The sequence below is a fragment of the Alligator sinensis genome, unplaced genomic scaffold, assembly GCF_000455745.1.
Source record: "Alligator sinensis unplaced genomic scaffold, ASM45574v1 scaffold137_1, whole genome shotgun sequence".
NCBI classification, from domain to species: Eukaryota; Metazoa; Chordata; order Crocodylia; family Alligatoridae; genus Alligator; species Alligator sinensis.
In genome coordinates, this window is record NW_005842545.1 from 570,878 (window position 1) to 594,002 (window position 23,125).

Below are 23,125 nucleotides of genomic sequence, written 5' to 3' on the forward strand. Positions count from 1 at the left end.
GGGGAAGGAATAGTCTCAGTGGGGGAGGGGGAGGGGGGCCAATGAGTCCCCCCCACCTCCCCAGGTGCCCACCCCCCACCATCTAATGCCTGGGATTGACAGAATTTGCCAGGAGCCTGAGTTGGTTCTTCTTTGCTAGGGGCAGAGTGAAGTAAAAGGGGCATGAACTCTCAGTGGTCAGGGTCCAGGGATTGACACCCCCACCAACAACACCCCACTACTCCCAATTGCTAAAATGGTCTGAGTTTGCTGAGAGCCTGAGCTAGTTCCCTTCAGTTGAGCAGTCACATAAAGGTGCACGGTCTGTCAACAGGGGGGGGAAGAGGCAAGGGGTTGCACCCCTGCGGCCCTCCAGCACCCTCCCCACTACTTAACAGCTGGTATAGCCTCAGCTTGCCAAGAACCTAAACCAGCATCTCTTAGCTAAGGGTCAAGCCAAAGAAGGGAACAAGATTACAAGAAAGGCAAGGCCAATGGGCCCCCAGGCTCCACCCCGACAGCCTGAACCTGGCCAGAGCCTGAGCTGGTTCCTTGTGGACAGGAATGGAGTCAAAGCGGGGGGCAGGCATAAGTAAGGGGCAGGACCTGCAAAACCCAGAAGCAGGCCCTCCTGGTCACAGTGTAGATGCTACCCCCCACCCTCTTGGCTCTGCCTCCAGTCCTAAGATAGATACTAACCTGCTGCCCCATTGGCCCCACCCACCTTGAGCTCATCAGAGAGGTCGCTGTAGTCTATCTCAATGAGAGCCTCGCGTGCATACATGGACGATGTGCGCTGGGAGCTGCCCCCAGCCTCTTCCCCATGTGCCCCACCCTGCCAGTGGGAAAAGAGAAGGGGCAGGTGAGGGAGGGGGTAGAGCATTCCAGAGAAGCTCCTCTCCCAAGCTCAGTCCCCACCCCCCATAACAGCCCCTCCCCTTCTCTGAAATCCTAGGGCAGGCACCACTCCCTCCAAGGAGGTTCCCCCCACCCCACCCCATTCTATCTGTGAAGTTCTTCCCTCCTCCCCAAGGCTCTGCCCCCAGGCCAAATATCCATCCTTTTGTCCCCAAGGTTCTGCCCACTTCCTTGAGTCCACACCCCCAGGCCAAAACCCCACTTTATATCCTGTGACCCTGCCCCCTTTTGAGATCCCACCCACCAGCCCAGGCCCACTGCCTCTCCTTCCATCCCCAAGGCCCCACTGTTTTCCCTAAGCCCGTCCCCAGGCCCAGTCTCTCCTTCCATCCCTAACGCCACAGCCCCTTCCCCAAGGCCCTACTCCTGGCCCCACCTCTTCCTGGCTGATGTCATCCATGGTGCCCTTGGCTAGGGGCAGCTTGATGTCCTGCATCTTGCAGGCCTGCAGCAGGTTGTGGCGATCGCTGCGTTTCTGCTCCAACTTTGTCTCAATGGCTGTTACCTCCTTCTGCAAGTGTGTCATTTCCCTGTGCCCCCAGGGGGCAGGGCCAGAGATCAGGCCCTGCCCACAGCCCCAGCCCCCCCGCCCTGAAGCATCATGGAGTCATGCCACTCACTTCACTTCCGCAAGCTCCCATTACCTTTGCCAGTAGGGGTTGTCAGTCACTTCTTAGCCCCACCCCATCACTTCCCAAGCACTGCCCCCAGCTGCCACCACTCACTTCCTAGCCCTGCCCCACATTTAATCCAGCCCACCAGCAGCCAGTCACATTGAAGCCCCGCTCCACCTATCACAATTCCTAGCCTCACCCCATCAGCCAGCCCCTCCCCCATCACTCACTTTGCCCCACCACCACTCCTGTGGGCTGGGCTAAGTCTGCTGGCTGGCCACACCCCTACAGAGGGACAAGTCCCCTTAGCACCAACCTCTGTATCCGGCCCTGCCACCTCACTCCTTATGCCTCTCCCACCTGCTTCCTGTCTCACCTTGGCCCCAACTCCATGAGCCCACCTCTACACCCTTGTGGGCTCCACCCCTATCAGCCAGCTATGCCCCCATTGCCCTCCTCTGCCCCAATAGCCCCACCTCTCTCAGCCAGCCCCACCTCCAGCCCCTTTAATACCCCAGCCCTCCCCTCCATAGCACTACCCCCTCTCACTTGTTGGCTCCACCCAGCTTCTTGCGGATCTCCTCCATCTCATGGTTCTTGTCGTTCACCTCTGACTTCTTAGCCAGGTGCTGGTTCTTCAGGTCTTGGAGTTGCGCCATTGTCTCATCGATGATCTTCATGTGCCGCTGCTCCTCCTAACATAGAAGGGGGAAGCGGCACAGGCTCAGGACCTGCCCCCTCAGCCAGGCCTCACCCCTTTCCCCCCTCTCTTTCTGCTGTCACCCTGCCCCTATGTCCCCCAAACAGGCAAGAGGAAGCCCCACACCTTTCAGCCTGACCCAGGCCCTGACCACTTTCCACCTTCAAGCCGCACCCCTTCTGCCATCACCTGGTCCATCTGCTCTAAATCTACAGCCCCTTGCATTGTCCCCAAGACAGGCAAGAGGAAGCCCCACCCACAAGATGAGCCCTGTCCTTTGCCATCTAAGCCACGCCCCTTGAAAGGCAGGTTCTCCCCCCGTGCCAGTACAGAGGTCCAAACCATCATCTGACACTTCCACAGAAGCTCTGTGCCCCCATCAGAGCTCTACCTCCTTGCCTCAGGCCCCATCTCCTTCCTTTAGCTCCTCCCACCCTCAAACTGTGCAGAAGTGAACAGGCCCCACTCCCTTGGTTCTAGGCCCACCCACACCACCTGAATATCCCCCTATTTCCCTTAACTCTTGTACCATCCCCAGTCAAGGAGCCCCGGACACCATTGCTGAAGTCCCACCCCTGGGCTTCAAGTCCCAGCCCCCAGCCCCTGCCCCCAGCTCCGTGGCACTTTCTTGATCTTCTCCACATCTGTTTCATCCTTCTCTCAAGCCTGATGTCCCACCCCCTCAGCAGTTCTACGCCCCACCCAGCACCTTAGGCCCTGCCCCCAGACCCTTAACACCTCATTTATCTTCTCCATCCTTCTCCCAAACCTGATGCTCCACCTTGTCCTCCCAGGCCCTGTCCCCAGCCCCTTCAGACTCCACCCCCTCATCTCAGGCTCCACCCCCAAAGCTCCACCTCATCTCAGGCCCTAACCCAGTGTTCCAAGATCCTTCTTCATCCTTCTCCCAAGCCCGAGGCCCCTCCCCCCCCCCCAAACAACACCTCTCTAGTCTCCACCTCAGCTCCATCCTTCCCCTAGTCCTGACACTGTACTCCCCTCCTCCCAAGTCCTGCCCCCCCCAGGGTACCTTCTTAAGCTTCTCAATCTCTGCCTCATCCTTGCGCACGCTCTGCTCCCACATGGTCACCTTCTCCTGGTCCTCCTTGAGCTGGTTCTTCTCAAAGTCCAGCTGGATGCCCAGCCGTGTCTTCTGGTTCTCAAACTCCAGCCTGGGGGAATGGGGAGGTGGGGACGAATCAGTGAGGGACCTGATCCTGCCCAAATCCTACCCAAGAGAAGCTTGGGGGGCACCTGGGAGCTGGGGTAGGGGTCCCAACCTGAGGAATTTGCCTCCTGATTTCTGCCCCAGCTTGTCTCCAGCCAAAGCATAGGCAGCTTGGCCTAACAGTAAAAGGCATGTAGAGATGGAGTCTTCCCCCTGCTCCCCCCTTGCCAGGAAGCAGCTGGTTAGTGGACTGGTCAGGGGCACTACCTAGGCATCAGGCTGGGCTGCCTGATACTCCAGAAGATGTGGGGAGAGATTTTTGGGGGGAGGCTGCCCCAACATCTTACCTCAGGGTGTGGGTGGGGGCTGTACTGCCCCAGAGGGTATTGGGAAGGGGTGGGGAGGAGGAAGGGAGAGAGGAGTCCTGATCCTGGTGACCCTGCTACAGATTCTATCCCAGTAGGGAACATGGGTGGGATGGTGGGGTTGCCAGAGGTGGGAGCACACCTGGGTCTCTGATCCTGACCCAAGATGGAGACCCCAATCCAGGGGCACTGCCTGACTCAAAGAGGGGCAGTGGCCTGCCTCTGCTGGAGAGCATTGTACTCAGAGTCCTCTTTATGTGGAATTATACTCAGCAGCTTCTCAATGTCTACACTCCAGAGCTAGGTGCATCTTGGCTTTCCTCATGGGGCATTATACTTGGCCATTCCTAGCTGCCCCTCCCCAGATGTGGCTGCACCAGTACCCAGCCTAAGTGGTATTATACTCAGCAATTCCCCAGCCACTCCAACCCAGAGCTGACTTCTTCTCAGCCATCTTTAGGCAGCATTATGTTCAGCTGTTCCTCAGCAATTCCATCCCAGAGCTGGCTGCATCTTGGCCCTGCCTGGCGTTACTTGTTCTTTCCCAGGGGAAAATGAGGCAGGGCCCGAACTGGGATGGGGGGCCCTAACCTGGGCCCAATCGTGGGCTCGGACCTCACCTCTTCTTGGCAATCTCATTCTGCCGCTTCACCTTCTCCTCCTCGAACTCCCGGATATTCCGGACCCCGATCTCCCGACAGAATTCCTCAAAGACCTCATCCTCCACCTGGGGGTGCCATGGGGGTGACGGCGGTAAAACACTGGCTTGTGGGGGAGGCAAGGAGATCTGAAGCCCCCCACACCCTCCATCAAGCCTGGACACCCCAGAGAAGGGGGCAGGGAAGAGACTTGGAGTCCCTTTATCCCACAATTAGGGGTGCACTGATAAGAGACTTTGGGGGCCAATAAAAATAGCTGATTTTTAAGGAGGCCTAATCGGCCAATACCACTCCAATTTTTAATACGCAGACCGGCAGCTTGAAGAACTGCATCCAGCTGGTAAGTCTGTTGTGGTGGAAGGGAAGGGGGGGGCAGATCAAGGCCCCTGCGGTGAGTGGGGGAGTGGAGCTAGGGAGGCACTGCCCAGCCGAGGAGGGGCAGGGCATGGGATGGAGCTCCGGCTCAGGGATGGGGTGGGGATGACTCCCACCACTGCATGCAACCTGAGAGGGCACAGGCGGGGCCTATGCCCCTGGGTTTGCATGGGGCAGGGCAGGCTGCAGCTGTGGGCTAGGGCTGATTGGGCTCTTCCTGGCGGGGGCTAGGCTAAGCTGAGCTGTGCTGGGGCAGGTGGCAGCAGCACTAGGAGGGGGGCTATGGAGAGGGCTGCAGCCACCCTAAAATTTGCGTAGCACCACCCCTTAGCCCCCCCCTGCCCACCCAGACCAGAGCCATGGCCCAACCCCCCCAACCCGCTGGGAAGAGCCTGGCACAGTCCTGGCCCCAGCCCGTTTTGCCCCACACAGATCTGGGACACATGCCCCCTCTCCTCCACTGTGCCCTCCCAGGGTGTGCACAGCAGTGGGAGCCGCCCGCACCCCACCCTACTCCCTCCCTTCCTCACCGCAGGGGCCTTGATCTGCACCCCCAAGCTGCTTCCCTCCCCTTCCACCACAACAGACTTTGGATGTAGCTCTCCAAGCGGCTAGGCTGTGCTCCTCGCCACCTACATGCTGTGCTGCGGCTGCACGCATGCCCGAGCATTTAAATCAGCCACATCAGGCTAATTTCCAATTCAGTCAATTTTCTTTATAAAACGGATATCAGAGTGCTGTATCAGTGCACCTCTACCCACAATGCACTGGGGAAAGGAGCAAGGGCTGGGATGGCAACCCCCGCAATACACTGCACTGAGGGAGGAAAGCCAGCTAAGAGGTCTACATCCCCCATAGTGCACTGGTGTAGGCTTCCATCCAACCACGAGGTTCCCAGAGCCAGGATTTGCCCCCCTAGGCCCTCTGTATCCTACCATTCTCCAAAGCAGAAAGCTCCCTGTATCCCATAATGCCTCCAAGCACAACTCCACCCACATCCCACAATGCTCTGGAGCAGAGCTACCCCCTCCCCACCAACCTCTGTATCTCACAATGCATTGGGGCAGCCATCCCCTGACTCCCTCTATTTGACAATACCTTGGACTGCACATATCCCACAGTGCCCTGCCAAGGCCGCCACCCCCCACCAAACTGTATCCCACAATACCTTGGAGTAAGGATCCCCCTACAAAGTATAATGCTCTGGGATAGGGTTGCCCCTGCCCCCCCAACCCCTGTATCCTACAGTGCCTTGAGATAGGACTGCCCCTGACTTTATGTACCCCAGAATACCTTGGAGCAACCACCCTGCCCCCTTGCATCACAGAAAGCATTAGGGCAGGGCTCCCATGACATCCCACAGTACCTTGGGAGACAGCTCTCCCTACAACTCCTAATGCCCTGAGGCAGAGCTGCCCACCCCTCCAGCCCCATTTCTTGCAATGCCCTGGGGCAGCAATTCCTTAGGGTCCCCCATCTCCCAGAATGTCACGCGGCATGGCTGTTTCCTAACCCCTGAATGCCTTGGGATAGCCAACCTGACACCCAAGTCCCACAATGCCTTGGGACAGCTGCCTCCCCATGCTCCATAATGCCTCAGGGCATTTCTGTCTCCTGACCTGTCTCCCACAACACCTTGGGGCAGGGCTTCTCCTCATATCCCACAATGTCCTGGGCCAGCCATGGGGCTCCCCAGCATATCTCAGAATGCCATGGGGCAGAGTCAGACCAGGCACCTGGTTCATCTTCTCCTTGAGATCCTTCATTTCCCGCTCACGGCCCTGGATAATGCGCTTGATGTCATTGATGCGGGGCCCGAAGTTGGCCAGCTCACTCTCTAGCTTCGACTTCTCCTGTGGAAGGGTGTGTGTGTGTGCGCAAAGGGCAGGGGTCGAGGTCAAGGGTCAGACAATTCCTCCCAACCTCCCCCGCACTCAGCCAAATAACCACCCCCACAAACAGCAGAAGGAATGACCCCAGCCAGCTGCTGTACCTGGAAATTCAGAGCAAGGGGGCAGGCTTTTGACCACAGCCAACTATTGTACCTGGAAATTCAGGGCAAGGGGCAGGCCGGGCAGTGGAGGGGGGATTGACCCCCACATCAGGAAGGGGTAGGGCTGTTGGACTCCAGTGGGTTACCACAGCTGGAGAACAAGAGCCAGGTAGCAAATGAAGGAACAGGGGGCTGAAACCTGACTTCAACAGACTACTGTAGCTGAAGGCTGAGGGCAAGAAGGACCGGGGGGGGGGAGGGGGGGCTGACCCCAACAGGCCACCATACCAAGGACACCTCTGGGTGGTGAGGGGGGAACATCTGACCCCAGCAAACTCCTGTACCTGGAGATTGAGGGCAAGGTGCCGCGTCTTGGTCTGCTCCAGGTCACTCTGTGAATATTTGAGGCGCATCTGGAGCCCATGGGCCTGGGACTGCACCTGCCGCAGCTCTGCTTCCTTCCGCTTAGCTTTCATCTGCTCCTGTGGGGCGGGTGAGTGAAGACAGACAGATGGTGGTGGTACACCCAACTCTGGGGTAGGGTTGCCGAGTATAATACTGCCCAGGGAGAGCTAAGATGTTGCCAGCTCTGGGTTGGGGCAGCTGAGGGATGGCTCGGTATAATACTGCCCTGGGAGAGCTAACATATGGCCAACCTTTAGGATAGGGCAACTGTGCATAATGCTACTCTGTGAGGGTTGAGATGGAGTCAGCTCTGGAGTGGGGTGACCAGGTATAACACTGCTCTGGTAAGGTTAAAATGTGGCCAGCTCTGGGGAGGGGAAGCTAGGGGATGGCAGAGTAAAACACTGCCTGGGTAGGGCTAAGATGCACCCAGCTCTGGGGTGAGGTGGCTTGGAGATGGCCAAGTATAACATCCCATGAGGAGAGCCAAAAATGCAGCCAGCTCTAGGGTGGAACACACAAGTATAACACTACCCGACTAGAATAAGACGCAGCCAGCTCTGGAGTGGAACTGCTGGGGAATGACCGAGTATAACACTGACTGGGGAGGGCCAAGATAAAGCCAGCTCTAAAGTGGGGAGGCTGAGAAGCAGATAAACACCACCACCCTAGAACACAGCACTTAGATCTCCCACTGCAGCACTGGGCATGTGTAAGAGCATAACAGGTTGGTTACAATGCACCCAATTCTGGGATTAGGCAGTTATATGTAATGCTGCATAAAGAAAGCAAAATGCACCCGGTTCTGGTGAAGGGCAAAAAGCAAGCAGCTAAGTATAATGCTGCCCAGAGAAAGATGCAGCTAGGTATAGGGTGACAATGACCAGGGAACAGCTGAGTATAATGCCAGACAGAAAGGGCTGAGATGGGGCAGAAGGGAATGGCTGAGTGTAACACCACCCAGAGCAGGCCATGATGTAGCCAGTTCTGGGGTGAAACAAGTTGGGGCAGCTGAGTATAAACACCCCCTGGGTGTGACACAGCCAGCTCCCGGGTGCTGCAGCTGGATAATGGCCAAGTTGATCAGATACAGCTGAATCACAGCCAGTTCTGGAGTGGGAGAGCTGGGGAACACCCAAGTATAAGGCCGCACAGAAAGGACTCAGATGCAGCCAGCTCTGGAATGGAGCAGCTGGAAAGCAGAAGCTGGAAAGCAGCCAAGTATGCTACATCAGGAAAGCAAGATGCACCCAGCTCTGGGGCATAGCAGCTAGGGAACAGTCAAGTATAAATGACACCCTTTCAATAGGCCTGATCCTGCCCCGCCCCAACATCCCTGGCACCTTGAGCTCCTCAGTGAGCCTCTCTTTCTTCTCTTTCAACTTGTCGACAGCCTTCTCATCCCAGCGCCGCGCCTTGGCTTTGAGATCGCTGGCACCACCTGAGATCACACCTGACTTCTGGAATAGTGTCCCATCCAGTGCCACTGTCTGGGGAGGAGGAAGCAAGGGTCAAGTGCATTGTGGGGGCTGCCCCTATCTCAGCGGGGGGTAAAATTCCAACCCCCCACAAATGCGCCACGACCCCCTCTCCCCAGGACACCTGGGTCCTGTTTCCCACCCAGGCAAGAGAGTGTGCACGTGTATCTACAAGATGGGGGGGTGGAGTTTCCTTGGATGCCTGGGTCCCATCTTCCACCCAAGGAGGGCAACATCTATGTGCATATGTGAGGGGCTCCCCGGACACCTGGATCCTGGTCTCCCACCCAGGCAGGGAAACGTGTATGTGGGTAGGGAAGGGGGTGCTCCCCAGACACCTAGATCCCTTCTCCCACCCAAGCAGGGGAGTGTGTAGGTATGTATGGTGTGGAGGCTCCTGGATGCCTGGTCCTATCTCCCAGCCGGGCAGGGGAGTATGTATGTGTATTCACATGGGGGTGGGAGAGAAGCTTCTCAGATGCCTGGGTCCCATCTCCTGCCCAGGTAAGGAAATATTGCAAGGGGTGAGCTGCCCAGATGCCTGGGTCCCAGGCAGGGTTGGGGGGGTGGGGGAGAAGTTCCCTGGACACCTGGGTCCATACCTTGTGGCGCTGGTGGCCACCAAAGGCAATGCGCCGTGCATCCTCCACATTATCGCACACAAGGGCATTGCCGCAGGCATATTGCAGAGCCTTCTTGATGTGAGGCGGTTCATAACGGATCACGTCAATCACCAGCTTGGCCCCCTTCAGCTCCCGCAGCTTCTCATCTGTCGGCTTCACCTGCGGAGAAAAAGGCAAGGGTAATGCTTCAGCCCCTGCTCCTCTACCGGGGCTCGGAAGAACCCAGGCATCCAAGCTCCCAGCCGTGTTCTGACCTCGGTCCTCACCCAGAGAACCTGCAGGAGTGAGGGGGTCAGGATTGGAGGTAGTTATGAGGCAAGAAAATCCTTGGGGTGGGGGGAAGGGACAGGGTTAGGTCTGAGGGGAGAACAGGATGGGACTGGGAAGAGAGGTAGGCTTATGCTCACCTGAAGGTAATCGAGGGACAAGAAGAGCTCAGGCTGCATGTGTGGGTAGGGGGTGAGGCAAAAATCTGACACAGGAGGCATGGACAACTGGGTGCCTACCGAGTCTGGGGAGGCATCAGATCACCAATGCGGGGAGGGGGGTCCCCTCACCGGCCGATTGCCAAGCCAGCAGCAAAACCAGAAGCGCACTTCCAGTTTTGCAGCCGGTGCTTCCAGGGGGTGCACAGCTGATCTCAGGGGGCATACATGCACCCGCTATGCATCGCCATTGCTAGGAGGGACAGGATTGAGGCGCAGGGGCAGAAAAGTCTTCAGCTATGAATGTATATGGGGGGCAGAAAGGTCTTGATCTGTATGGATGGGGTCCCACCTCAACGTAGTTGAGAAGCAGGAGTATCTCAGGCTGTGGGGACAGGGAAAGGGGCCAGGATCAGACCCACCTCAAGGTAGTCGAGGGGCAAGAAGGTCTCAGGCTCGCCGCGCTGTTCCTTGATATACTGGATGCAGTCCCGGCCTGTCTTCTCTGAGTCTACAATGATGGCATCCATGTTCTTGCCCAACACCTTGGTCACAGCAATCTGGTACTTCTTCTGTGTGGGCTGGCATAGGTCAATCAGCCGCCCGTACTGGGGGGAAGGGGGGGGGGGGGCAGGCAGGCAATTAGGAGGCTACAAGGAAGGGACAACTCCCACAGAACTCCTCCTACTAGCTCCAGGAACCCTGCCTCCCCCTTGAAAGTCCTTCCTATCGCTACATTACTGCCCTGGCTCCACCTACCCCCAACTTAGCTCTGCCCATCTGAACCCGTGCACTAGGCCTCTCCCACTGCTGCCTGCCTGGTCCTGCCCACTCTTTGAGACCCCTCCCCCTGGTCCCTCCCATCCCTCTGAATCTCCTCCTACTCCCTCATCTGGCCCCACCCATCCCTGCCAGGCCCTGTCCTCTCTTTTGAGGCTCCTCCCAACCTCTGCCTGCCCCTGCTAACCCAGGCCCCCCCCCCCCCCCCCCCCCCCCCCCGCAGGCCTTGCTCTCTGCGGGGGTGGGTGTACCTCACCACAGAGCCAGGGTAGAGGCGTTTGATGCTCTCCATGATCTCTGCCTTGCGCTGCTGACGGCTGCTTTCCTGGCGGTCAATGCGGGCATCCCCCAGCTGCTCCATCACCTGGTTCAGCTCCTTGTTGATTTCATCAATCCGGCGCTTGGCCAACTCCACCCCCTCCGTCAGCTCCCCCTCCAGCTTCTTCTGTTCCTCCAATGACTGCCTAAGGAGGGCCAGGATAGGGGTCAGGGCAGAACCTCCTGCTAAACCCTGCCCCCTCCCACCAAGCTTCAGTATCCTCTGCTCCTTACCTCCTTTGGCAGTTATCAGCACATGAGCAGTTAAGGGGGCAGTTTCCTATCAGGCTCCACCCCTCCCACGAAGCCCTACCCAATCCAGCATCTAGCACCTTCACTCTAGTGTAGGGGCTGGCAACCCCTGGCACGCGAGCCAAGCCTGGCACACAAGGCCATTTCGCGTGGCATGCTGCAGCCAGCCCCGGCTCTGGGAAGCTGCTGCCAGCCGGGATTCCGGATTGCTCCCAGCAGGTAGGTGGGACGCTGCAAACCCTGCTGGGAGCAGCCCGGGCTCCAGCAGCTACCCAGAGCCAGGGTAGCTGCTGGCAGACAGAGAGCCCAGGCTGGAGGCAGGGGCTTTGGGTGAGGGGCCAGGGGCACCAGGGCATCCTGCCATGTAGCCCTTGCCCTCATTTTGTTTTTCTGCCATGCCAGCACTCCGGCACCTTCCGAGGTAGGCATTATGGTGTTTTTTGGCACTCCGGCCAAAAAATGTTGCCTACCCCTGCTCTAGCATCTCCTCCAGAGACAGCCTGCAGGATGTGCTGGCACATGATGGGTTAAAGGGAAAGCATTTTCTGCCAGGCCCTGCCCTCTCCCACCAAGCCCCATCTGTTCTAGCATCCTCCACTTTTGTCCTGCAAGGGGTGCCAGCACATGAAGAGTTAAGGGATTGGAGTAGCCCACTATGCCCTGCCTTTTCCTGCTAAGCCATGCCCCCTCCCACCAAGCCCCATCTACACCAGCATCTTTGCTCCTCCAGAGATAACCTGCAAGGGAGCATCAGCATGCAAAGGGTTAAGAGAGCAGAGCCTCTATCAGGCCCCACCCACTCTCTCTGCTCCCCCTCCAGTGGCTGCCCCGGGGAAGGGATTGGAATGCAAGGGATCAAGGAGACAGAGCCTCCTGCTAAGCCTTGCCCACTCCCAGCCCCACCCCCTTCAGGGACACAGCACATACAAGATTAGGAGGGTAGAGCCTCCCACTGAGCCCCACTCACTCCCACACTTGCAAGGTTAAGGAGCAGAGCCTCCCATCAGGCCCCACCAGACATCAGCACCCCCTCCAGCATCTGCCTGGAGATCACTGGCACTCAAGGGGTTAAGAGGGCAGAGCCTTCTGCCAGGCCCATCCCACTCCTCGGAGGCCCCTTTTCCTTCCAGGCCCTGGTGCATTGTGGGCCAGTGCTCACTTGCTGGTAGCGATATACTCCTCCAGCTTCTCAATGCGTTTCTGGTTCTCCTCAATTTCCCGCAGCTTCTGCTTGATCTTGGCCTGGGGAAGGGATGGAGAAATGGAAACATGGAGACATGGGGCAGTGAGGTAGAGACATGGACAAGAAAGAGTTGGGGTTAAAAAGGTCCTAGCCACAGGTACCTGATGGGGAACTGGGCAGGGCCTCAATAGAAAAGGGGCAGGACAAAAAAGTCCAAGTGGGGCCAAAAGGTCCCAGCAGGGAGCAAGGTCAACAGTCCTAAGAGTCTGTGGGGCTACAAGGGAAGATAGACAAGGAGGCAGGGCCAGAATCCTAGCAGTGGACAGGACTCAGAGAAAGGGGGCAGGACAGAAAAGTCCTAGCCTCCAGGCAAAGGGTATGGAAGAAGTGGGGCCACAAGACATAAGTGATGCAGGGCCAAAGAACCCTAGAAATGGGCATGTCCCAGAGAAAGGGAGTGGGGCTAAACAACAGTAGCTACCAGGCACAGGCTATGAGAGGAGTGGGGCTCAAAAACGAAAGGGAGGGGGAAGAGGAAGGGCCTCACCTCGGTCTCCACCTTCTTGCGCTCCTCCAAGTCAAGTCGGTCCTGGTCAGCCTTCTGGTCCCGGTTGAACTTCTCCAGTTCCTGGGCCAGCGTGGCTGCCCGCTTACTAGCCTCCTCCTTCAGCCGGTGGTACTTCTTCACCTGGGGACGAACAGAGGAGTCACCCAAGACTGAGGAGAGCCCAGCTCTTGGGTGGGACAGCTGGGGGGGCAACCAAGTATAAACACTGCCCCCAAGATGCACCCAGCTCGGGGGGGGGGCGGCGTGCGCGCCTGGGAATGGTCATGTATAACATCACACGAGAAAGGCTGAAATGCAGCCAACCCTGGAACAGAGCAGATGGGCAACAGCAGGGTATGTTACACAAAGAGAGCCAAAAGGCAGCCAGCTCTGGGGTGAGACAGCTGGAGAACAACTAACAGTGCCTGGAAAAAACTGAAATGCAGCCAAGTCTGGGGTGGGACAACTGAAGAATAGATGTGTATAACATCACAACGAAAGGGCTGAAATACATCCAGTTCTTGAGTGGAATGGCTGAAAAATGGTAGAGTATAACATTAAACAAAGAGGAGGAGGACTGAGATATAGCCAACTCCAGGGAGGGGGCGGGGGAGAATGACCAAGTATAATACCACACAGGGAAGGCTGAAATACACCCAGCTCTGGGTTGGGCCAACTGGGAAATAGCCAAGTATAATGCCCCATAGTGATGAGAAGCACCTAGTTCTGAGGTGAAACAGCTGGGTATAATACTGCCCAGGGAAGGGCCCTGATGCAGTCAGCTCTGGGATAAAGTGGCTGGTAAAACTGCTGAGCATAACAGTGGCTAGAGATAACAGAGATATGCCCGGCTCTGGGGCAGGGTTGCAGGGGACCAGTTGGGTAAAACACCTGGTTCTCCTCAAGGGTGAGGTCGCGGCCCTGGCTCTGGCTTTCCTCTTCCATGCGCTCCTCGAACTCCTGCCGTGCCTTTTCCACTGCCCCCATCTCCTTCTCTAGCTCATCCATGTCACCCTTGCGTTTCTTATACTGCTTCTGTGCATTCTGCAGTGACTTCTTGGCCGCCTCCAGCTTTTTGATCTTGTGAGCCGTGTTCTCCTTGGCCTTGATGTATTGCGGCCGCTTCTGGTTCAGCTCCGAGTCTTTTTCCCTGTGGGCCGGAGTTCTAGGTCACCTGGGCACATTCTAGGCCACCCAACACACAAGAAATGAATCATCCATATTTAAGGTTATCCAAAGGGTTTTCTAGATTACTGAATCCATGCAAAAAAACAACATGTGCTCTAGCTCAACCAAAGCACCCTCCAGACCCTCCAGCACACTTGAAAGAAAATCATTCAAGTTCCAGGTCACCTTTGGTGTGGTTGAGATCATCCAGTGCATGGGAGAAGAATTATCTACATTCTAGATTGCTATGTTCTCTAGGCCCCATGTTCTAGTACCCAGCACACTGCTTGGTTCTAGAGTTCCCTGTTCTAGAATCAAGTCCCACCTGAGTTCTAGACCCTGGTTCCCAATCTAGGGCTTGGCACCCTTCTGAGTTATAGATCAACCACGACCCCCTTCCAGGTTCTAGATCCCCCACTGTCTAGCCTCACTTGATCTCTTTCTCGATCTGCTGCTGCTCCCGCATCATCTTGCCCAACTCCTTCTTTTTGTCCTTGAGTTCGTCCTCAACACGGTCCATGCGCTTCTTGTCCTTATCAATCTCCTTGTTCTTGAGGGCCAGCTCTTTGTTCAGCTTCTCAATCTCTGCCTCATTGTGATACAGCTTAAAGAGCTGCAGCTGCACCTGGGCTCGTACCACCTCATCCTTCAGCCGCTGGTACCGGTCCGCCTTAGGGAGTGGGGCATGGGGTTAGCCAGGAACCCAGGAATCCTTTGTCCTACCCACCCCCAACTGCCAGCACCCATAACCTGATTGTTGGCAGTTGGGGAAGAGAGATGAGAGGCCTGACCTCAAATAGCCTGGCCATACACACTTCCTAGCCCTACCCACAAATACCCGAGTCCTGGCCCCCAACATTCTTACCTCACCCACTCTCTAGGCTGGCCACCATATTTTAGCCCTGGCCACCTGCCAGCTCTAACCCCACTCCTAAACCCCATGGCCCTACACTCTGGAGCCCTGGCCCTGCTTCAAATATCTCAGCCCCACCCACTCGCTAGCACTGCCCCTCTGCTAGCCCCAACTCCACCCCCAAGCAGATCACCCATGCTGGCCCTGCCTCCAAGTATTCCAGCCCCACACATCAGCCCTGGCACCACCCACGCACCAGCCCTGGCCCTGTCCCCCAACCTTCCAGCCCTACCTGCTCTGGAGCCCTGGCCTGGACCCCAAAGATCCTGGCTCTGCCTCCAAACAACCTGGCCCCACTTACTGAAGCCTCTCACCCGCACCCACCTGTTGCCCTGTCCCCCCATCCTGTTCACCAGCCCTTTCCTCAGCCATTCCAGGCCCTGGCCCCCAGAAGCCCCACCCCACCTCTGAAACCCTGCCTCTACTCCAGAGGCCCCTCTTCCATCCCACCTCCAAGGCCCCACCTCCACCCCTGAACCCTAACCCTTGCCACCAGAGGCTCTGCATACCTCCCACCTTGCTTTTAAACCCTAGTGTAACTTCCCTGCTGTCCCCAAAAACCTGCCTCCTGCCACTAGGCCTCACCCACTGCCCCTGTGCCCCCCTCCCCACCTCTTCCTTCTCCTGCTTGGCCTCCTTGCGCTCTGCAGCTATGTTTTTCTTGCGATGGTAGTTGAACTGTGTGTCCTCTTCAGCCTTCACCATCTCCTTCTTGCGCTTGTCATACTCAGGAGCCAGCTCCCCAGCCCGGCTGATCTCCTCAAAGAGTGCTGTGCGCTCCTTGGGGTTCTTCATGGCAATCGACTCCACTGCCCCCTGCCACCCGGGCCAATGGAAGACAAGGTCAGGGCATCACTACCAGGCCCCAGGACCCCACCTCTTACCAGGCCCAGGATCCTCTTCCCAATCCCCAAGATCACGGACAGGACCTCCTCAAACTGAAGTATCATGCCGAGGACCCTCCCAGACAAGATAAGCACCAGCATACCACCCCTAAACCCAGGGACCTTGCCCCTCCAGTAAGGATAGGGCCCAGAACCACCCCAAAAAACCCAGGATTAAGGCCAGAACCTTCCCCCTCCACAGATCCAAGGATTTAGCCCTGAAAGACCCTACCCTCCAGCAGGATTGGGGCCAGAATACACCTCCCAACCCCCATGACCAGGCCCAAGATGCCCCCCAAGCCCCAGCCAGGATTGGGCCCCCCTTTCCCCCATACACCCAAGACTCCTCACACCACAAGTCCCATACCCCTCCCCCTCCCTCCCAGCTCCACCCCTTGCACAATGGAGCCCCATAACCCTCCTCCTCCTCTGCCCCATCCCAGGTAGGCAGCACCCCCACCTGAAAGACAAGGAAGTTGCGCGCCTTGATGAGGATGCCCAGCTTCTCTAGCTCCTCACTATATTCACTCAACTGCACCACCCGGTTGTTGATCTTGTACTCCGAGGAGCTGCCTAATGAGTTGGAGAGGTGGGGGTCAAGGCCAGCACGGGGAGGGAATGGAGTCTGCATCCTCCCAACCTCAGTGTCTGCCCTCTAACCCTTCCCCTCCCCCAAGCTCCTTCCCCTGGTCTGACCATTGCCCAAGCCTTGCCACTTGGCCCCTCCCCTGCCCACAAGCTTCCTCTTTCTCTAAAGCCCAACCCTTTCCCTCAGTTTGACAAGCACCATCCCTTCCTCAAGCCCCATATCCAGCCCCAAACTACACTCTCTCCCACTATCCCACATCGCACCCCTACCCACAAGCCCTGCCCTTTACAAGCCCTGCCCCCTAACCAAGCCACACCCATTCTCCACCCTCCTCTGCTCCAGCCCAGAAGTGCACTCTGCCCTACCCTATCAAGCTCCACCCCTCCCCTTTCTCCCAAGCCCTGCACTATGTCCAAGCCCCACCCCTTCCCCACTATGCTCCTCCCCTTGCACTCAAGCCCTACCCCTTCCCCACTGTGCCATCCCCAAGCTCCACCCCTAAGCTGACCAACGATGACACGTGCAAAGGTGCGATCCTCAGCGCCATCCTCCGCGTACACCATGCTGACATAGGCGCGGCTGGCAGCCGGCTTCCCTACTGGTGCCCCATGGATTAGGTCCCGCAGAGTCTTCACCCGCAGGTTGCTTGTCTTCTCACCCAGCACGAAGCTGATGGCATCCATCAAGTTTGACTTCCCTGCAGAACCAGCAAGGTATTGTGCGACAGAAGGGAGGTCAGCGCAGGCAAGGTATTGTGGGATAGTAGGAGGATTGGTAGGTGCAGTGTACTGTGGGGTGCAGCCTCAGTGTGGGCAAGGCATTGTGGGATAGCAGGGGACTGATGCAGGCAAGACCTCATGAGATACTAGGAAGGGCAGCATAAGCAATACACTATGGGATAGCAGGGATGGGGCAGTCAGAGCAAGGCATTATAGAATAGTGAAGTAGTGTTTGGCATATGAAGTATGTTGAATGATGCGATTTCAGTGTGGAGAAGGCATTTTGGGATAGGAGATTGGTGCAGGGAAGGGCTCATGAGAGTTCAGGGGTTGGCATGAGCAATGCATTATAGGATAGTGGGAAAGAAGAATTGCATAAGCAATGCATTGTGGGATAGTGGAAGGATCAGTGCACACAATGCACTGTGGAAATAACACAAATCAAGTGGCAAGGCCTTATGGGACAGTGGTGGAGTTGGCATAAGCAATGCATTGTGAGACAGCAAAAGGGATCAGAGAGACAAAGTCTTACAGGACAGCAAGAAGGGGTTGGCATGAGCAATACATTGTGGGAAGGTATGTCAACAGGGCAAGGCCTCATGGGATAGCAGGAAGATTGGCATAAACAATGCATTGTTGGAGGATCCCTGTGGTGGAAAGACCCAAGACCCGTGTTGCAGGGGGTGGTGGCAGGCACAATGCATTGTGGGATGGGGGGATACATCACAGGGGGTTCCTGAGCCATACCCTTCCCCAGGAGCCACAGTCTGTTCAATTTTAATGTGGGATGGGGGGGGGGTCCCAATGGACTACCATCCATGTCATGGGTGGGGGTAGTTCTGTGGGCAATAGCATTCCTATGTGGGGAAAGTCCCCTATGGCACCTAGTGCCCCCAATATGGGGGGGGAGGGGGGAAGAAATGCTTTTGTACCCTTCCACCAGCATAGAGGGGAGTTTCAAGGGCCCTTCCAGCGTGCCTCACAGGGGTCTCAGTGGAACATTCCAACTGCCCACCGCCAAGCCAAGGGTGACCTACCCCCCCGCCTACCCACTCATCCGTGGACCCTTCCACCGCGTCTCAATGGAACATCCCACCCGTCTGCCACCAAACGAAAGCTTCCCTCCGGACTATACCACCCCCCTCAGCCCCTCACCCTACAGGGGTCTCAGTGGTACATTCCAACCGCCCGCCGCTAAGCTAAGCGTCCCCCTTGGGCCGTAACACCCAGCTGCCCACTAGAGAGTAGGGGAGGTCCTCCAGCAGGCCCCGCGTACCGGAGCCGTTGGGCCCGATGATGGCTGTGAAGCGGCGGAAAGGCCCGATGATTTGCCGCCCTTTGTAGGACTTAAAGTTCTCGATCTCGATCAGCTTGAGGAATCCCATGGTGGCGAGACACTGGATGGTCCCGTCCGGCCCTACGGAGGCCCGCCGGAGCACCGATTCACACCCCCCACCCCCTCACTGTTTTCCGGCCCGTCGCTGCCGCCAAGATAAGGAAATCTCGCGAGAGCACCGGCCTTCGCGAGGAACTAGTCCAAGATAAAAGGGCAGGGCTTCTTTCCAAGGCTTCCTCAGATTGGTCGGCGCTCCCGGGGTCGTTTTGCATAGCTGGCCGCTTCTTCCTCCTCATTAGCCCGCGAGACGCCGGGCCTTATTTGCATTCGGGCTCCCGCCCTCCTACTTAATAGGGATGTTTATTTGCATAACAAGCAAATAAACTCCTCTTCCCAAACTCTCGTTCCTAATTGGCCCGCGGGGAACCCGCTATTTGCATAAAACTGCGGTTGGGCTGTACCAATGGGAAGGGGAGATTGAGGTGAAATGGGTTGGCCTGTTACCATGGAGACGAGGATCTTAAACAGAAGGCCTCGGAGACAGAGCGGAGCAGGGCAAGGAGGGTTCAGTCAGAGAGCACAGGGGTCAAAAATACGGGTGAAGGCAGGGGTCAGAGGTCAAGGGGGACCGACGTAAATTGGGAGTCAAAGGGCAGAGGAGACTGGGGAAAGGCTGGGGTCAAAAGTCAAAGGTCAGGAAGCAAAGGGAATTTTGTTTGGGGGCAAGTAAGGGTGAGTGGAAGGGGTCAAAAGATCAGGGAAGGACAGTTAGGTCATGAGCCCAGGTGCCTGGGTTCTCTCCTGGCTCTGAGAGGGTAGAGGGAGGCCAGTGTGTAGGAGCCTGGACACCTGTGTTCTTTGGGAGGGGAATGGGGCTGGTGGATGAGCAGGAGGTGCTGGGTTCTCTCCCACTGGTACTCACACTTCCACCCCCTCCCCCAGGATGTACAAGGCAGACCTGCCCCACAAGGTGGGGGCAGTGCTGGAGGCCCGGAGGGAGAAGGAGCGTCAGCATCAGACACAGATCTTTGACCCTCGCTATTGCCGCATGGGAATAAGTCAAGATCCCTGGGTTCCCTCCCTGTTCCAGGAGGACAGTAGAGGCTAGGGGGGGTTGGACCAGGGACCTCAGATACTTAAGTTCCCTGGGAGGGGAATGGAGTCTGTTGGGGCAGAGCAAAAGACCTTGGAGCCCAGACACCTGGGTGCCCTGGGAGGGGAGTGGGGGCTGAGGGGATGAGAGAAGTGGGGCTTGAGATCCCAGACACCAGGGGACTCCAGGAGGGGAGTGTGGGGGCTGTGAAGGTGAGAGCGGGACAGCAGGAGGGGCTGAAAGCCCAGTCACCTGGGTTGTCTGGTGGAGGGATACAGTCTGGTGGATCAGAGCCAAGGGAGCTCAGGCATCCAGGACCCATCCTGCCCTTGCCTCTCTCCCCCATCTAGGTAGACATGGAAGCCCTTCAACCCCAAGTGGCTGAGCGGAAGCTGCGAGAGGAGACTGAGAAATGCCGGGAGGAGGCATTTGGTGAGCCTGGAAAAAAAATTCAGGCCCCAGGGACACCCGGATTCCAAGGTTCCCTGTGGGGTATGGGAAGCAGAGATTTCTGACCCCTTCTCCCCCAGATGTAGTGCACCTGCAGGGTGCCCAGGTGGCCCAGATACTGGAGGTCAAGAAGCAAGAACAGGCATGGGGGCTTTGCCAGGCCCTGGAGGCCACCTGGGCCCAGCAGCAGGCCCAGGATCAGGCTGCAGAGCTGGAGGATCAGGGCCCCCCTGGCCCTGCCAGCCTTCAGTGCTTCAAGGGTGAGGACCCAGAGGTGGTAGTGCGGCGCCAGGAGCAACAGAATGAGCAGCACCGGGTGCTGGACCAGCAGCGTGAGACCCAGAACCAGGCCCAGGCCGAGAGGGACTCCATCAGTGATTGGTAGGAACTAGATGCCTAGGTTCTCTGGGAAGGGAGAGTGTTGTTGGTGGGCTTGAACAATGGGAGCCTGGACCTCTGGGTTCTGTAGTGGTGGGGGATTGGAATGGGAGGTAAGCTTGGAGTCTACATGCCGAGGTTCCATTGGGGCTCGGAGCCTGGGCACCTGGGTTCTCTGGGAGGGAAGTGGGGGCTTTGAGCCCAGACTCCTCAGTTCTCTGAGAGGGGAATGGGGCTTAGGGGGGTAAAAGCAAGAAGGGCTGGGAGCCTGGATACCCGAGTTCTCTCCCAGTAATGCCCTCCCCCCCTCAACCACCCCCGCCAGAGGCACTGGAGCAGCAGCAACAGGTGGTGCTAGGGCTGCGAGCACTGGAACTGGAGGAGCTGGAAAATGTGTGTCAGTGCGCCTAGGCCCAGGCCACTGCCACCTACAACCAGGCACCGGTACAAATGCCAGGGCACTATGGGACCTGTTCCTCCCCCCACCCCCCATGGCAAGGGTTTCATAGATTCATAGATTGTAGGAGTTGGAAAGGACCACAATGGATCATCGTGTCTGACCCCCTGCCCCTGGCAGGAAAGAGGACCAAGGTCAGATGACCCCAGCCAGGTGACTATCTAGCCTCCTCTTGAGGACCTCCAAGCTAGGTGATAGCACCACCTCTCTTGGAAGCCCATTCCAGATCCCGGCCAACCTTACTGTGAAAAATTTCTTCCTAATATCTAACCTAAATCCACTCTCAACTACTTTACACCCATTATTCCTAGTCACTCCCTGGGGTGCCTTAGTAAACAGCACTTCCCCTATTCCCCGTTGACCTCCCCTAATAAATTTATAGGTGGCCACAAGGCTGAAGAGATTCAGCTCTCTCAACCTCCCCCTGTAGGGTCTAATCACAAAGGCCACTAATCATGCGAGTGGCCCTCCTCTGGACCCCCTCGAGATTCCCCACGTCCCTCTTGAAGTGCAGGGCTCAAAACTGGACACAGTACTCCAACTGCGGCCTGACCAGTGCCACATAGAGGGGGAGCATCACCACCTTTGTTCTATTAGTCATGCACCTGCTAATGCACAACAAAGTGCGATTGGCCTTGTTGATGGCCTCGTTACACTGCTGGCTCATGTTCATCTTGGAGTCAATTATGACTCCAAGATCCCTCTCTGCCTCCGAGCTGCTGAGAAGGACACTCCCCAACCTATAGGTGTGCTGGGGGTTCCTCCTTCCCAGGTGGAGTACCTTACATTTATCTTTATTAAACTGCATCCTATTTCTCTCTGCCCATAGATCCAACCTGTCCAGGTCAGCCTGAATCTGCTCCCTGCCCTCCAGTGTACTAACTTTGCCCCATAACTTGGTATCATCAGCGAACTTGGAGAGGGTGCTCTCCACACCCTCGTCCAAATCGCTGATGAAGATATTGAGTAATATTGGTCCGAGGACCGAACCCTGCGGGACCCCACTGCCCACCTCCCTCCAGGCCAAGAAGGAATCATCCACCACCACTCTCTGGGTGCGGTCCCTAAGCCAGTTGGCCACCCACCTGACCATGTAGGTGTCCACTCCACAGTCTGCTAGCTTCCCAATGAGGATAGGGTGCGAAACTGTGTCGAAGGCCTTCCTAAAGTCCAGGAAGATGACATCAGCCTCGGCTCCTGCGTCCAGGCAGTGTGACCTGGTCATAGAAGGCTACAAGGTTGTCATCTGGGGGTACACATACTGCCAGGGGTACTTGGGAAGGCCCTAGGGGGTACATGAGGGCAAGAGGACGAAGCACTGCCACCCACCACCCCGCGCCGCCACCCTGCAAAGAGCAGAGCTGGGGCGGAGAGTGGAGGCAAGGGTAGTGGCACCCCTCTGCAGGCTTTACAGGCACTCCCCAGCTGGCCAGATACGGGGAGGGGGGGAAGCTTGCATGCAGTGGCCGCTACTACCCACCACCCTGCATTGCTGCTGCTCTGCACCCAGCTGTATGCCACGCACCCCCCCGCATCTGGCCGCTGGGGGTACACTTATTAAAAAAAGGTTGAAAATACCTAAATACCTGCCCCAGGTCATAATAGCATACCTAAATCTCTCCTATACCATGGTGGGATACTCTAGTACCCCCCAGGGCCTTATGGGAACACCTATCCTTCCCCCATCCCCAAGGAAGTGTGAGATACCTACCCCACACCATCTCCCAGGGCATTATGTGACTCCTGCCCCACCCCATGCCATTATGGCACATGACACCCACACAATATTATGGGATATTTGCATCTTGGTAGGGCATGATTGGGATACCTAGATATTTTGTGCTAGTGTACTATGGGATATCTGGACCATACCCAGAGCATTATGGGATACGACTCCCCACAAGGATTTATAGGACACCTAAACTCACTGCCCCAAGGCATTATGGGATGCCTGGATTCCTCCTCTCTCCCCCAGGGCATTATGAGATGGCTGGAACCCTGCATCCTATAGCTTTATAGGATATGATTATCTCCAGGGTACTATAGGATACCTAGATAATCTTCCCTAGGGTATTATGGGATATAACCTTCTAAGGGTAGTATGACACACTTGAACACTCTGCTAGAGTATTATGAGATACTGGACTATCCCTCTGAGTAGTATTTTGGGAAACTGTGCTCCCTCTCCACAGGCAGCAGAGATGGCAGAGCAGCGCTTGGCATGGGCCCAGAAGCAGTCCATGGTACATGCTGAGATGCAGGCAGGGCTGACAGGACTCCTGGAACCCCCTCAGACTCTGCACCAAGCCCAGGTCACCCAACACCAGGAGCGCCAGGTGGATGTACCTTCTGGAGAG

At 56.9% G+C, this 23,125-nt stretch overlaps 3 protein-coding genes across 4 annotated transcripts in view; 2 read left to right on the top strand and 1 right to left on the bottom strand.

Moving 5' to 3' along the window:
- The window catches only part of SMC1A (structural maintenance of chromosomes 1A), a 22,368-nt gene extending 3,780 nt beyond the window's left edge, over positions 1 to 18,588 (bottom strand). Inside the window, exons 1-19 of the mRNA XM_006031994.3 lie at positions 18,331 to 18,588; positions 16,844 to 17,032; positions 16,207 to 16,319; positions 15,475 to 15,678; positions 14,381 to 14,619; positions 13,674 to 13,932; positions 12,783 to 12,923; positions 12,212 to 12,294; positions 10,739 to 10,946; positions 10,125 to 10,310; positions 9,257 to 9,436; positions 8,520 to 8,666; positions 7,116 to 7,253; positions 6,515 to 6,631; positions 4,365 to 4,471; positions 3,242 to 3,383; positions 2,061 to 2,206; positions 1,274 to 1,427; positions 679 to 814 (exon numbers count right to left, since the gene is read on the bottom strand). Coding sequence (XP_006032056.1) covers positions 679 to 814; positions 1,274 to 1,427; positions 2,061 to 2,206; positions 3,242 to 3,383; positions 4,365 to 4,471; positions 6,515 to 6,631; positions 7,116 to 7,253; positions 8,520 to 8,666; positions 9,257 to 9,436; positions 10,125 to 10,310; positions 10,739 to 10,946; positions 12,212 to 12,294; positions 12,783 to 12,923; positions 13,674 to 13,932; positions 14,381 to 14,619; positions 15,475 to 15,678; positions 16,207 to 16,319; positions 16,844 to 17,032; positions 18,331 to 18,439 — 2,998 coding nt within the window. The 5' untranslated portion in view covers positions 18,440 to 18,588. The remainder of the gene's footprint in view (positions 1 to 678; positions 815 to 1,273; positions 1,428 to 2,060; positions 2,207 to 3,241; positions 3,384 to 4,364; positions 4,472 to 6,514; positions 6,632 to 7,115; positions 7,254 to 8,519; positions 8,667 to 9,256; positions 9,437 to 10,124; positions 10,311 to 10,738; positions 10,947 to 12,211; positions 12,295 to 12,782; positions 12,924 to 13,673; positions 13,933 to 14,380; positions 14,620 to 15,474; positions 15,679 to 16,206; positions 16,320 to 16,843; positions 17,033 to 18,330) is intronic.
- A 1,243-nt stretch (positions 18,589 to 19,831) lies between these two features.
- LOC112551660 (RIB43A-like with coiled-coils protein 1) lies at positions 19,832 to 20,871 on the top strand. The gene is made up of 2 exons (XM_025213648.1): positions 19,832 to 19,915; positions 20,014 to 20,871. The coding sequence occupies exons 1-2, from the start codon at positions 19,840 to 19,842 to the stop codon at positions 20,316 to 20,318; spliced, it is 381 nt and encodes a 126-aa protein (XP_025069433.1). The 5' UTR covers positions 19,832 to 19,839; the 3' UTR covers positions 20,319 to 20,871.
- The window catches only part of LOC102377277 (RIB43A-like with coiled-coils protein 1), a 3,937-nt gene continuing 1,005 nt past the window's right edge, over positions 20,194 to 23,125 (top strand). Inside the window, exons 1-2 of one of the 2 annotated variants that reach the window (XM_006031995.3) lie at positions 20,194 to 20,314; positions 22,961 to 23,104. In XM_006031995.3, coding sequence (XP_006032057.1) covers positions 22,970 to 23,104 — 135 coding nt within the window. In that variant the 5' untranslated portion in view covers positions 20,194 to 20,314; positions 22,961 to 22,969. Of the gene's footprint in view, positions 20,315 to 22,023; positions 23,105 to 23,125 lie in introns of those variants that run through there. The other variant, XM_014523909.2, reaches the window with a different exon arrangement.